Source organism: Fukomys damarensis, unplaced genomic scaffold, assembly GCF_012274545.1.
Source record: "Fukomys damarensis isolate Sample0158 unplaced genomic scaffold, DMR_v1.0_HiC HiC_scaffold_15, whole genome shotgun sequence".
Taxonomy (NCBI): Eukaryota; Metazoa; Chordata; class Mammalia; order Rodentia; family Bathyergidae; genus Fukomys; species Fukomys damarensis.
In genome coordinates, this window is record NW_022900927.1 from 57,165,168 (window position 1) to 57,180,802 (window position 15,635).

At 34.5% G+C, this 15,635-nt stretch overlaps 1 protein-coding gene across 2 annotated transcripts in view; it reads right to left on the reverse strand.

Annotated features, from left to right (window-relative positions):
- The window catches only part of Cdk17 (cyclin dependent kinase 17), a 38,194-nt gene extending 23,395 nt beyond the window's left edge, over positions 1 to 14,799 (reverse strand). Inside the window, exons 1-4 of one of the 2 annotated variants that reach the window (XM_010629162.3) lie at positions 14,625 to 14,799; positions 10,691 to 10,855; positions 6,116 to 6,249; positions 3,731 to 3,856 (exon numbers count right to left, since the gene is read on the reverse strand). In XM_010629162.3, the coding sequence (XP_010627464.1) occupies positions 3,731 to 3,856; positions 6,116 to 6,249; positions 10,691 to 10,855; positions 14,625 to 14,742 (543 nt within the window). In that variant the 5' untranslated portion in view covers positions 14,743 to 14,799. The remainder of the gene's footprint in view (positions 1 to 3,730; positions 3,857 to 6,115; positions 6,250 to 10,690; positions 10,856 to 14,624) is intronic. The other variant, XM_010629161.2, reaches the window with a different exon arrangement.
- Positions 14,800 to 15,635: the final 836 nt, after the last annotated feature.

Consider the following 15,635-nt stretch of genomic DNA (forward strand, 5'->3'; position numbering starts at 1 on the left):
GCACAGAAAAAGGATGTCAGTAAAAAACGAATGAAATGTGAATAAAATGTGGAGTTTAATAGCGATGCTGGTTACTTAGTTGTAACAAATGTATTAAAGTAACATAAAACATTAATAATAGGGGCAACTGAAATGTGGTACATAAGAAATCACTAAACAATCCTTGTGGTTTTTCTGTAAACCTAAAACTAAAATTAATAGTTTAAGTAGAGTCAAGAGAAAGAGTAAGTTAAGAAAGGAAGATCAATATAGGAGTATGTAAATAGGGATAACAGATATTCTAAGCATCCTGAGAAGATGAGATAGGAAGAGGCAGAACTTTTCAGTATTAGAAGAAAAAAGAATAGAGGAAGTATAGTAGATTTACACGCTTGTTATTCAGAAAATGAGTTTTTGGTTCATAGCTTGTAACTCTTTCATCACGCAGGAGAACACATCATCTCTAAGATACAAGGTGAAGAACTAATCAAAGAAAGACAGTGGGGTAGACAGGCAATATTGAGACTATTTGAGGTTGACTATCATGAATTTATAGTACATTCAATCAGTCATCCTTCTGACTTGAGCAAAACAAAATTCTACAACTTGTTTCTTATTTCCCATGCAACCAAATGTTTCATGTCATTTTTATTTTTCTACTTATTCTATACTGCTATTGGAAATAAAAAAGCAACAAACTAAGTTTTATGCCTTTAGAAAGATAAGAGTAAAATTTTATATTTGAACTTGAGAAATTATCTTTAAATATACTATACAATCCACGGAAACATGAACTAAAACATGTAAGATTACTTTTCTTTTCTCAACTGGTTTTAATCTATCCCTAACCTTCACATTATTCATATACAAATCCTAGAGTTCGAATTTCTCTATTAATCTCAAGATTATTCCAAGGAGAACTGACCTCCTTAAAAAATAATTTACTTTTTATTTATTTAAAGAATATATGGTCTATAGAAACATGAATTCTAACACATGTAAAAAATGATGAACATCCTAACCATCCATCTATTCCTATCCCTCACACATCCCCCCCCCATTAACTGCTTTGAAATATATACCTAGGGCACAGATCTTCATTTTAAAGAGTAATTTTCTAATATATTCCAAAACAATGTGCTTTCAATAAGGTAGGTGAAGAATAAAGGGGATCCAGAGATAAAACCCAAAACAGCTGGCATAACTTGTTTGTGATATACAAACCATTTCAAAACCAAAAAACAAGGGAAGATGGTAGAACAGACAACCATAATAAAAATTCCAACTACTTAACATTCATTAGAGTGCACTGTTTTCCTTAATTTCATGTAGACCCCCCCAAAAAAAGCTCTTAGATGACAGTGTTAAGAACTGTGTGATGAAAGCAGGGGAGTGCAGCTCAGTGGCACAGTGCTTGCTTAGCAGGTGGGAGGTTCCTTGTCTAATACACAGGATGGGATGGGACAGACAGGACAGATAGAATGAAAAAAAAAAAAAAAGAAAAACTGCCTGGTGATTAAATCATACTTTTCTATCAGAACAAACACAATTTCAAAATTTATCCTAAGGGCCCATAAAAATCAATAGTCAAAGAAAACTTTTGGGGGATGGTGACACACTCATGCAATCCCAACGATCAAGCGGCTGTGGCAGGGGCAGGGGGATGGCTACAGGTTCATGGCCTGGCTGACTACCATAGTGAGTTCAAGACCAGCTTGAACCACATAGTGAGACCCTGAATTAAAAAAAAAATTAAAAAGAAAGAAAAGAAAGAAGAAAATCTTTGACCAGAAAATCAAGTGACAAAATTATCTAAGTTTTAAGCAGTGATGAAAAATTACAATGATCACAGACCTATAACAAAATCGACTGGTGTTACAGTTAATGAATGTGCTCATAGGCTGTACACCGAATAAAGTAACTTTACTTCAAAGTATCTTATCTAAACAAAAATTAGTACAAGTGTAACATCCTCTGAGAGCTTGTGATTCACTGACATTTCACTTGCTGCCTCTTCTGTCCAACAGTACTTGGAATGTATCTCTAGTACAGGACTATCACCCAAAGACATGCTCACATATGCAACTGACTGAATTTATGTCAAAGGTGACACGCAACACAGAAAGCTCTCGTTTCCATAAAGTGCTGGGACAACTGCTGTATACTAGAAGACATTCCCAAGACATAAAACTAACAAGACTCCTTCATGGAGAATATAAAACTAATTCCTCTAAATCAGTAAGAAAAAGGAAGAACACCCAGTAGAAAAGAGACAACAGATTTGGGTATTCAATTCACAAAATGTCTAAATAACCAACAAAGATATTTGAAAGTGTTCAATTTAGTCATCAAAGAGATGCAGAATAAAACCATAATGAGACCACTATTTACAATAAAAGCTAAAATTAGTAGGGCATGGTGGTGCATGCCTGTAATCCCAGCACCTGGGAGGCTGAGGCAGGAGGATCTCAACTACACAGTGAGACCCTGTCTTAAAAAGTCAAAAAAAAAAAAGAGAAGAGGAAAAAGACAACAAAAGTTGGCAAAGACAAAAAGAGCAACTAGAAATATCATACACTGGTGATGAGTATAAGTTGGTACTACCACTTCGACAGTTGGTAGAAAAACTGAACATACACATATAACATGATCCAATAATTCCACTCTGAGATATGCACCCAACAGAAATGTTTACATATGCTGACCAAAAAACATGTGTAGGAATGGTAACAGGACCATAACTTGGTAATGGTCAAATCAAAAGCTATAAGCCAAACGCCCAACAACAAGAGAATATATAAAGTATATAATGCACCCCCTCCAAAGCATGACCACTTATACAGAGGAACAAGAACAAATAATGTACACCTACTTGCAACAACATAGACCGAGCTCACAAACTTAACACAGCAAAAGAAACCAATTTTTATATTTTGTATACATACATACATACAGGAATACATATTTATAAAAACTTTGTGTAAATATGCATTTCCATATATTATATAAACGGTATCTTAGTATATTTATATATTTGTAATTATACAAAGTTCAAAAGTTTAAGAATAATCAGAAAATATTATCTATTTAAAAAATGAGAATGTGTACATAACTGTGAATAAAAATGGTTCAGGCATTAAAATTAACTATAAAAATAATACAATGAAAACAATGTGGCCCATATGATCAGAACTAATCTTTGGCATTTGAAGACAGGGGTTACAGCTACAGTTGAGGAAGTGAGTATCAAGGAAGAGAAAGGTAATAAAAGGAAGCTTCTGGGGCATTTGAAATTTTCTTTTATTCACAAGGGTATTGGTTACACGGCTGTGTTAACACTGCAAAAACACATTGTTTTATATGAATATGGTTAGAGTACTACTGCACTGTAAAATATAGTCTATGTATTAATATATATTTGTGTATCTGGTACATATATCTAGGAGACAGATCTAGTACATATTCTGTATATCTAGCATATTTATCAATAAAATTTACCAAAACTAAAATAGTTTAAGCCCTATATTAATATCCAAGCATCATAAGAGCTTAAAGAATTCTTAAGAATGGAAAATGATAACCTCTAGAAGGTAATACTAATTTTGGCTATCCAAGTTATATATAAAAAATTAAGGACTGAGTATATAACTTAGTGTTAGAGAACTTGCTACAAAACACGTTAAGAAATAAAAAAATAAAATGTTTAATTCAGAAAATTAAATAACGCAGATACAGGAGACCAAAAACTTACTAAGGAAGCTCTACGAGACCTTCGGCTCATTGGTTGATCAAACGGTGGACTACTGATTTGTAACTTTTCAAGATATCCATCAGGTATTCTGATATCTGCAGGTAGGGATAACCGCTTATTTAAATCCTAAAAAACGGAAACAAACAAAACTTAGGTAATCAAAAACAGAAAAGACTTTTTAATTCATTGGCTTTATACTATAATACTTTTCAGTGATAAGTAATGAAAGTTTTATTGCAGTTGCAAAGTTACCCACATTAATTATATATCACATACTGAAGGTAAAATTATTTACTATAAGCAAAGGTATACAGTTTTTACAGAAATAATTAAAAGGACCCAGTTATTTCTGAATTCTTTCGTTGGTAATTTACTTTGAAATTAGAGTAGAAAAAAATAGAGTACAAACAGGCAAAGACTACCACAAAATGTCATCTATTTAAATAAACAACTCAATATATGATTTTGTATACAATATGGTAAAAGAATTAATATACTTCTTTATTTTTATTCCATTTAATTATAGAAAGTGAGCTGGGAGAAATGTGAAAAGGGATTGTGCCTCTGTGATCAAATCAAGAAGCATAAATATATAAAAAGAAATCCTTTCTATTCATAATAATCAAACCATGTACAGGAAATGTATAAATATTGAGATACATAAGATTTAAGAAGGCACACCACGTTCCTAGATGGTAAGACTAAATACTGATTTTTACCTTATTAATTTTATGTATTTTTCATAACCAAAAAAAAACAAATCACAGTATTTTCAGAACAACATGTCTAAAATTCATTTAGAAATATAAATAGAAAAATATCTAAAAACATTCTAAATTAGAGAACAGATATTCCTTCACTTGTTATGGGGTTAACTCCTGAAAAATCTATTTTAAGTTGAGAATATGGATGAGTCCAGAATGTATTTAATATATCTAACTTCCTGAACAATGACATCAAGGCAGGGCTGTGGGAATGCTACTGCCCAACAAGACAAGAGAGTACTATACATCACTAGGCCAGGAGAAGATCAAAATTCAAAATGTGAAGTACAGAATTTACTGAACACATATTGATTTTGTACCATGTAAAGATGAAACTCATCAAATGAATCATGTTAATTCAGGGATTGTCTGCATGCATGCATATGTGTGTATACACACACACACACACACACACACAAACACACACACACACTCACATGCAAATGAGAGAGATAAAAGAGTCCTTCCAGATACTAAAACTAAAAAGAATACAATCCGTATTTTGTCACCTTTGGGAAAACAAATACAACTCATTGAAAGAATTAGTCCAGATATAGACCCTAATGTTAACTCTATTTTATAGATACAACAAGATGACATGTTATAAAGAAAAATAAGGGATATTTTGTATAACTGTGATATAATCTATACAGTTATATAGACACTATGATGATGCCAAGAGTTGAAAATATAAATTTATCATTTAGAAAAGTAATATTATTTTGCTTAACTTGAAGTAATCTTTTAACAAGGAAAATATTATCATAACAAGGAAAACATTATCAGCCAACAGGACAGATACTCTAATTATCATTATCTGGAAAATAATTTTTATAAAAGACTTTTATTCTATGACATATTCAATGTTTTTGCAGAACACAATTTTAATCTACCGTCATACTAAAATGGTAACAGTCATAATCACTTTCTGTCTGCAAAGTTGTTAACACTGGTAAAGAAAAGAGGGAATGCATTTTGTATTCTGTTACATGGAGAAATAACTTAAAATGTGCTACAGGGATGTATAGATACAGTGAATCACAAAGGAAATGGTACCCATACTTACAAAGCTGGGGGGGGATATCTGGGGGATCTGGTGTCTATTTTATACATATGTCTTGAAATATGAAATAAAACCCTCTAGGAGGCTGAGGCAGGGGACTGAAGTTTGAGCCCAGCCTGGGTAACAGAGCAATTTTGTGAGACCTTGTCTCAAAATTTAAAAAATAAATTGCAAAAGCCCTGGGTTCAATGCCCAGTTTCCGCCCCATCCCCCAGAAAGCACCATATGAATCTCAAAGAGATACACTTAAAATCACTATTTTCTGAAAAGAAGACTCTGCTAACATGCCATTCTGTATTTCCATAGTTTTTAAAAATTCACTTTTCCTTTACAAGGAATCTAAAACAGTGTTTTGTAGACTATAAACAACTGTAATTAACATATACATGCTTTGAGATATTAATTAGAAAAAAGGAAATATTCAGAATATAATACAGTAATGCAAAGAAACAGTAGTCTAACAATATCACGTGCCATTATAAGAATTTTCAGATGGAATTTGTCCATATATGTTAGCTTATACATACAAAGGTATATGTGTATTTTTTAGATGGTTACCTCCATTGAGATCCGCCTATGGATACGATTTCTGAGACAAACACCTGTAGGTGACTGGACTTCATCAGATGACGTCCCAGAAGCTTGGTCACTCTCACCATCTGATCCCATTTTTAGATTCTCATGGACAATATCTACATCAGAAAATGGACACAATTCACCTTAAAGAAGATGTATCCTACTATATCATATAATTTATGTTCACTACAGGTAAAACACCTACAGTCAACATGCAAAAATTAAAGCATTAAGTCATAGGTGTGAGATTAATAGATCAAGACATAATCCAAACTGTCTTAAAATAGTAAGGAACACCTTTATATTCGAATTATGAAAAATGATGAAAGAACTAGCATTTAAGGTTTCACCAAAAGTTGAATGTTATGGCTTGTGTCTAGATTTCCCCCAAGTCTCATGTAGTCATAAGTGGTACTTTTTCAGAGGTGGCTCGATCTGGAGTGTGTGATGCTGGGACTAAGGATGTGTCATTATTAAATCAGTCCACTGACTCGCTTGGCGCTGCCCTAATCCCGGTAGCCTAGACAGAACATAAAAGGGGCAGAAAGAAGCTGTAAAGGTTCCTTGTCTGCTGTCGCCCGCCTGCTAGCCATGAACTATTCTCCTCTGCGATGCCCCTCTGCCTGCCACCCTGCCTTGGAGCCAGCCAACTATGAACTGAAACCTCTACAAAGTGTGAGCCAAACAAACCTGTCTTCCTTTAACTTTGAGTGTCAAGTTTTTGTCTCAGCAACAAAAATGTAGCTAAGACCCTGAGTAAAATTATGGACTGGAAATACTTGAGAATTAGTCATTTCTCTATTTTCCAGATATGAGAGCTGAGACTTGAAAAGTTAAGTGACTTTTAGAAGGTCATAAGGATTAAAAGCAGAGCAGAAAAGAAACTTGGTCTTTAACCTCTCATTTAGTCAGTATTCTTTCAATTAAATTATATATCATTGGGTCCATAGACAAGTGGAGTCAGTCCATAGAATATTCTTTTTAAAACTTTTTTAAAGCTGCTAATGCAGCTTGCCCTCCCCAACCCCCAAGGTTAAAACATCTCAAAAATTATTCACTGAACTTGGCATGGTGGTGCACATCTGTAATCCCAGCACTCTGGGAAGTTCAGGCAGGAAGATCACAAGTTCGAGCCCTACCTGGGCAACTTAGCAAGACTCTGTCTCTAAATAGATGGATAGATGGATGGATGGATGGATGGATGAACGGACAGGCAGACAGGCAGACAGGGCCTTGTGTTCAGTTCTCAGTATGTGGAAAGGAGTATGTGTGTATGGCGGGAGAGGGAGGTCCCTGAATATCTATTCTGCATAAACTATAAAAACGAATTTATAATTTCTCAAAGCTCAAAAATCTACTGAGAGGAACCTATTTATATTACAATTAAAGATGGGTTATTTTATATATTTTAATAGAGATAAAAGTTAAATGGAAGTAGAGAGAGGGGAGATTAATTCAATAGAAGATTAAAAACAAACATATTTACATGTGTTTTTATATTTGCATTTGTTGTTCTTTAACTCATCTACCAAGCGTAGCCCATTAGAAATAAAAGCTAGAAATTAGAGTCATGGCTTACTATTATTCCTCTCTGTATTCCTGAGAGTCTTGGGTTGCTTCGTGCTGCAGTGTCTTAACATACGTTTTCCCTCCCATTATATTATCCTGGAAAACTCAGATTTATTCTTCAAAAACTGTGCTCAAATGTCACCATCCAGCTAAGTCTTTTCTAATCTCAGACGCAGTGGCTTTTACACCAGCACCTGCTGCACTGAAGAGCACTTTTCGGTTCACATGATTTTTTATCACATTTTGGGACCCTTGCGGGGAGCATTTGATTCTCAGAACTTAAAGCGCCTGGCATTTAGAAGGTGCTCAATGTTCAGTGAAATGAAGATTACCTAAATATCAGGGAATGGACTGGATAACTAGACCTCTTTTTCAAATGAAATGCTATATGATAAATATAAATTTAAACTTAATGAGCAGTACTTGCAAAAATAAGAGATGTACTTAGATTAAGAAAGACTGAATTCTCAAAGGTCTTACAGTAAATTAATATTATTTCTGTATTTTGGGCACAGTGACTTAGTACCGAGAAAATTCCAATTCCTATTTATAAGCAGTTGCATATGGTAACAGAATACATTTCAACTCTACAGAGATTTCTGGAGAAATTTTATGGTGAGATCTGAACAAAATTAACGTAGCAATAGTCAATGTATTAGTGAGTGACTACTAATCTCCTAAAATTGGCACCTAATGAATCTAAGGTCACATTTTTCCCCCCTTGGTACCAGGGATCGAACTTGGGTCCTTGTGCTTGTGAGGCAGGCAGCGGAACCACTGAGCTAAATCCCCAGCCCGAAGGTCACATATTCTTTTCTGTCACATTTCTAAACATTAAAAGACAATGAACTAAGCCTTCCATTTCTAGTAAAATCTGAAAATTTTCCTTCTTCAAGGAAATGTTTACTAAATATAATAACTGAAAATGTATAGCTAAATTTGCAAAATGTATGGGTGAGACCCAGGAAGTAAAAACACACAGAGAGCTGAAAACCCAAAGCTCCTCTGCACAGACCCAGCCACCTTCTTGGCAGGGGTTTCTGAGGTGATGTGAAGACATCTGGGTTTAGGTGCCACTCTGGGGTTAAAGAAGAAACCCTCGGTACTTGAGGTAACTGACACTTTCTCATAGAAAGGCCCAACTCTTAAAAGTGCCAAGCATTGAAAACATACAGGGCAGAATTTTTTTTAAATCCCTGTTGTATATGGGTTAAAAAGGAAATTTACTAATCTCAGTACAAACACTGTGTACCATTAGACTCAACCAAGAAATCGCGTCATTAACCAACACGGATAGTTCTAAAACTTCTATTGGTTTTTAGTTGTTTCCTCTAGGACAAAAGTGAAACAATGATGGCTGTGTCACAGAGCTTTACTTATTTGTCAGTGGGGCAAGGAACTGCCTTGCAGACTCAGATGGTGATTTTTTAAGAACTAGAAGAATATTTACTTGTTCAATTTTGGGGCTGTTCACACAACTGTAAGAACTTCAGATATGATACACTTTTAAATTTTACCACCATTGCTAATATTTTCAACATCGCTTTCTTAAATCTAGAACGAGAAAGGATGCTTCAATTTTTGGTTTGTTTTTGTTTTGTTGTTTTGTTTTGTTTGGATACTGGAAACTGAACCCTTCCGGCCTTGGCACTGAGGATCATTCCAGCCCTTCTCTCTTCTTACTGAGACAGGATCTTGCTAAGTTGCCCAGGCTGGACTTGAACTTGAGATCCTCCTGGCTCAGCCTCCCAGAACACACATGATGCATGATATGATGCCTAACAACAATGGATGTTGGTCACTGAACTAAAACTATGTTTTGCATTTTTAAGAGACTTTCCTACCAAAGAAAAAGAATATGCAAGAGACTATGGTCCATAAAACCTAAAATATTTACTAACCAGCCTATGCTCTACTCAATCAACAAAGCAATAAGCCCCTCTCATCTACATTATATTCTGATTTCATGAGGGAAACAGTCCCTCCAGGTCTATTTCAAGCTACCAACACAGCGGTGCAGAATGTTCAACATGCAGAAGAAATGGGCAGTGGAGCACTTGACATAGTATTCTGACTACAGAGAGCTACAACAGAAATAACCTTCACCTCATAGATGATAGTAGAAAATGGTAAAAAAATCAGGAAATATTGCTTTGAGTATTCATTGCCTTTGCTTTACTTTGGCTTACGTAAGTGTAGGCTTATATATCATGAACAGCCAGCTTGCAAAACTCCTGAAAATTTAACAATCATCTCTCTTGACCCACTGTGAACTGATTCCAGCACACCACTCTGTAGGGCTGCACCCCCAGGAATAAAGGCTGCACACACTTCCCACGGACACCACTTCACAGTGGATAAGCCTGCACTCCCAGATTAACATACCACTTCAAGAAACAATCTACCATGGCAGGAAATGAAGCAAGCAGTACAATAAAATGCACAGGAAATTCAGGAAATATAATTATCTAAAGAGACAATAAAGTAGCTACATTTAAAAGGGTTTTTAAAATCAAAACGTGATAAATAAGAAACTAACAAAAAAGATCAGAGAAATAATCATTCATAAATAATTGCAGGTACGTGTTTTCTCTGGATATTTAAAAGCACACAGTGATAAGAGTAACAACTCAAGTGATAATCTAATTATTGTACTGTTCCATGAGATGGTGATGATGTGAAGTTACCGAGGTAAGACCCTAAATTAAGCACCAACCTAAGCAACCATTCATCTTGAAATTCTGTATCCACTCTTACAGGGTCTGTTTTCTTTCTGCTGGACAGGTGTCCAATTACTATACTTCTCCACTGTGTCAGCACTACTACTCTTTAGAACTATCTCTCTTTCTGCTATCCTTCCTATTCTTGGTTTTCATCTGACAGAGAAATCAGATAATAAAGGTCCACTGACTTCCAGAAAAGTAAATATAAATATGTACCTGTCCTATAGTGAAAAAGTGAAGTATAGCAGAGCAATAATCAAATTACCTAATCTGCTTCCATTTCTGGGCATTGCCATGAAGGAGCCAAGGCTGCCTCCAATAACACTGTGGGGTCTCCGCAATGGGGGCTTCTTGAAAGACCCTGTGTACTGGTGGAGGAAGGAATGCACACTGTGAGACGTTGGAGGTCTGCCATTCTTCACAATAGGCTCTGTGGTTCACAATATCCAAAATCGCCAGCCCAAGATTCAGGATCACATGAGGAGGATTGAGAAAGCAAAACAGAAAACAGAACAAAATGCTGTAACAGAGATCATTACATTTAGCTTCACTTCTTTGGCTATCTGATACAAATACTAAAGTTAAAATAATTTCTATGAAAAAATATTTATAGAAAATTAGTCTAAGAACTTACCCATCCAATTCATATAATCAAAGTTATCACCAAACTACTAATGTAACCTATCAGTTTATTTTTTTTAATATGTCTGAAGATTGTTTTCATACTACTGTTCCATGTACTGACTTAGTGAATAAAACAGAAGTATTTAAGCATGCATTAATATACAGGCTCTGAAATTATTGTCCAAGTTTGGAATTCTTAATATAATAACCATTAAATAATCAGACTCATTAGAGCACAAAGTATCCAATACAGTTCTTAAAAATTATTTAAGCAGTAAAATTTTGATTTGTTTGAATGTATGCTTTAATTCTTCTGAGTATATTCCCAGAAATGGAATTGCTGGGTTATATGGTTCTATATTTAACTTTCTGAGGAAATGAGATGGATTAATTTTTGCTATTTTTTAAAATAATTAAACATTTAATAGCTTTTCAGCTAAAAGAAATCTGATGAACTGATTCTTTTTCATTAAAGATACTTCAGAAAAATACACTTCAGTTTATAAATTGTTTTGTGCAAACATTTCATTTCATACTTAAGGAAAGTTACAGTAAGTTAAGGTCAGCAGTCTTAAATCAACCAAGTTTGCAAACTTTCAACCTATTTTTAACACAATGACTACAAATTCAGGATTCATCTTTCCCTGGATTCAATCCATCTGTCAGTGTGCAAACATCCAGGTTAAATAAATACATGCAGTAATGTGAATTATAATTATATTAATAATTTATAACTGAGTTTAAAATTTCATAGTGCACCAGCTCAGTTATCAAAACGACAGAACTATTAACTCAAAATCTATTTGGAAGGAAGAAGAATATGTACCAGTGATATATATAATGCACAAATAATAGAACTGTGGTCATACACATGATTAAACAAGAGACAGGAGATCAAAAATTGATCCAAAGAGAATTTACTCAAGGAAATAAACTATATTCCTCATACTCCATACCAGTACTGCCATTATCTGACATAAGACAAAGACCATTTTGGCTTTATAAACTCATTATAGCATGTGCAAGAAGATCAAAAATTATTATGACACACTCATAACAACTTATTCTGCCATCGGCTACGTATGTGCATGACCTATCTTATAAGCTTTCAGGGATTTAAAAAAGTAAAACAAAAAACCCCACTAAACTCCAAAGGAAAGAATGTGTCACATAGAACCAGTTGATGAACTGGAACAGATGTAAAATCTCTGCCAACGCTGTTCATGAAATCTCTGTGTCACATACAGAGAATAAGTAATAGTGTGGTACAGCAGTTCATACTACCAGCAATCCTGCAACCCAAGAAGCAGCAATGTTTATTATAAGGTCATTAAGTATTATTTCAAGCAACTCAGGCTAAAGAGAAACAGCAGAGCTCTTGTTTTCTAGTCTTTTTACCTGTGAGAATTATTATTATAATAAAAAGGAAGCTTTAATAATATAAACTACTTGAACAGATATTTTTAACATTTTACCACTTATTACAAACTATGTATTTTAAGATAATTAATACTAAAATATTGCAGAAAACATGTAATTAGTCTAAAAAATAACTAGCTCTTAAATATGTTTGGTTATAGTTTTTCTTTTAAAAAATGTAAAAAGAGGTTTGGCTTGTAGTCAAAAACACATTAAGAATGTGTCCTAAAAACCAACCATCAAGATGCATACTGTGCTTATTTTGGTTCTGAACATCACTGGCTAACATACCACCAAGACTGTTTTATCCTAAGAATGAACACACCGGGTTTAACTAATATGAAGATGTCAACAGGGTCTAAGAGAAAATTAGGGTATTGTTCCACGTGTCCAGTAGAGATCATCTTGCAAGAGTTAGAAAATATTATAAAATCATCTTTGGGATTTGACCCAAATGCAAAATTTCCCCTCCTACATGTAATTATTCCCTAATAAATATTTTAAATTTCCTACCGAGCCCACCTCTTCTCAGGCAATGCCAAAGGAAAACATCAGCAAAACCAAGAAGGCCTGGGCAAACAGGATGTGTTGTTATAGAATGAATCAAAGAAACCTAGGTTAAAATGCACTGGTTGAGCCAACAATCACCCAACAGCCTGGAGACCCTTGAGTAAATTCATCCTTTTGAAAAACCAAAACAAGATATCTGAAGCCTAAGATAAATGACATCCAGGGTTAACCAGGGTCTATCAGTGTAATAGTGCATTCCAAATCACAACCTACGACTGGTAACCTAAAATGCAGACACTTCCCATGATACCCTTCTCTCTCACCCAACACAAGCAGCTACACGGATGAAGGTATTTGTGTTTTCACTCACTGCTACAAATCTGTAGGAGCAGAATTTCAAGGCACAAACAGTGATGGTTTGCCACATACTGTACATATGCTGACACACTGGCAGCCATTCATGTAACCGCGTTCCTGATCATTATGACACCTCTAGAGTTATTTTAGTTCAAATATGTAGCCATGCTCTAACAATTTTGCCAAGTTCGCATCTTCATTCCATTTAACAAGCTCTTTTATTTTATATTAACATATTACGACTCTGAATTGTAAAAAGCCCGTCAAATGCATGAAACATATCTGCCTGCCTTAAGTGCTCTCCATACTATGGCTAGACTCTGGTAAACACAAAATATAAGAGGAAAAATACACTTGTGATGAACCCTGTAACTTACCTGGCTAGTCCCTATCCATACAGTCTGTTGAAAACTATGATGGAGTATAACAAACAGGAATTTTACAAACTTCCTATAAACTTTAACACAGATTATAAAAATAAAAATGATCAAAAAATATGCTGTGATCAAAAAATACAGTGAAGGTTTACTTTGTTTAAAAATTGGTTACAGTAAAAGACACATTACTATTAGTCCTTCTCAAAAACACTCTTCACTTCAAACACACTTACCTAGCACTCTTGCCACTTTCTGAAACAGCTATGGAAGTCCCCTTTTTATTTTTAATTGCACTATTGTGGCTGCCTCAATGCCCTAAATCAATCCAACATGTTTACTTTTCATGGTCATTTTTACTCTGGGGAAGAACAAGAAGTCACAGGTGCCAGAACCAGTGAACGAGGTTAATAAAGACAAACTGTAATGCTTTTATGAGACTGCTAAGGCTGCCTTTTCATTAAATGGCACTTAGCCACAGTGTTCACCGTATTTTTGACCAGACCTCATCAGACCTGCTTCAGAAAGCAGCAAGATGTGTCTTTCAATATAATAATTTATTAAATTTAAACATTCACCATATATTTTGATTATCTCTTGTAATTTGAAAATAGTTATTCAACAACTGGCATAAAGTTATAGAAGTTATTCTTACTTATGAACTAGAAAAAACAGAAAAATGTATGGGATGGAATAATTTATCAGGGTTTGACACCAGGTACAGTAACATTATTGCAGTGACTGTATATTATTCCACTAAGTATGCAAAAGTTTGATAAATTTTTTGTTTCCTAAGAAACAAGGTAATGAGAGAGAAACAAAAGGATGCTACTAGGAATCTATCTGGGTAGTAAATTTACATTCTATTGTAAAGTAATTGAAAGGGGAAGCATCTCCCCCATCCCAAATATTTACCATTATCTTTGCTGCTGTTTTCTTCAATAGTCATTTGTTCGGCCAATTCAGATAACGATTCATCAATAGTCTGGCTTCCTCGAAGTGTGAGGGATAGCCTTCTCTTAAACTTTTTCATCCTATCAATTGAATGTGGCTTGAAAAATCCTGAAAGTGAAAAATGAACATAAAAGTTAAAACTGTAACTATTTTAGTGCTCGAGAAAAAATGTCTGGGTTTTTTGGGAATCTTCAAAATAGGAATAAAGTGAAGAATTCTTACTGCTACTAAACTCACAAAATTTAATCCTTTATTTAAAAAACCACACCCACTCTGACTCTTTCTTTCTTTCTTTCTTTCTTTCACATCAACAGAAGAGCAGAAATTCTACATAACTAAATACCACGACAGTACGCATAATAATTAATTTATTTTAGTGTTGTTGTCATTTGTATTTTTGACATAAGGTCTTGCTACGCAGCTCAGGCTGGCGTAACTCACTATGTAGCTCTGGCTGGCCTTGAACTCACAGCAATCCTCCTGCTTTAGCCTTGTGAGCACTAGGATTACAAGTGTGTACCACCATTCCTCGCAATAATGAAATTTAGAAGGACTGCAAATTTTCTTAGAATGTGCTATCTAAAACCCAACAGAGTGGAAATATCAATGCTAGCTTCATGCTTACATTCTATCACAAGTTTCAATCACCATACAGGAACCAGCCAGTGACATCTTACAGAAAGATACCACAAAGGGATAGAGGAGGTGAGAGAAGACAATAAAGAATTTCATAAGACACTATACTAACCCATTTTCAGGTTAGAAAAAATGCTCAAAGAACATTTTTGATCCAAGTGAAACAAACGCTAAATAATGGAACTAAGATTTAAAGTAGGATTACTATTAAGTTTTTCCTCCATATTATAATTTCTCTGAATCACGATGTAACTCAGTCACTGAGATATCAAGACATAATTGACAACATTTTTATTTCTGTCTTTCAGCTACATAAACTAATGGTACTGTTCACAG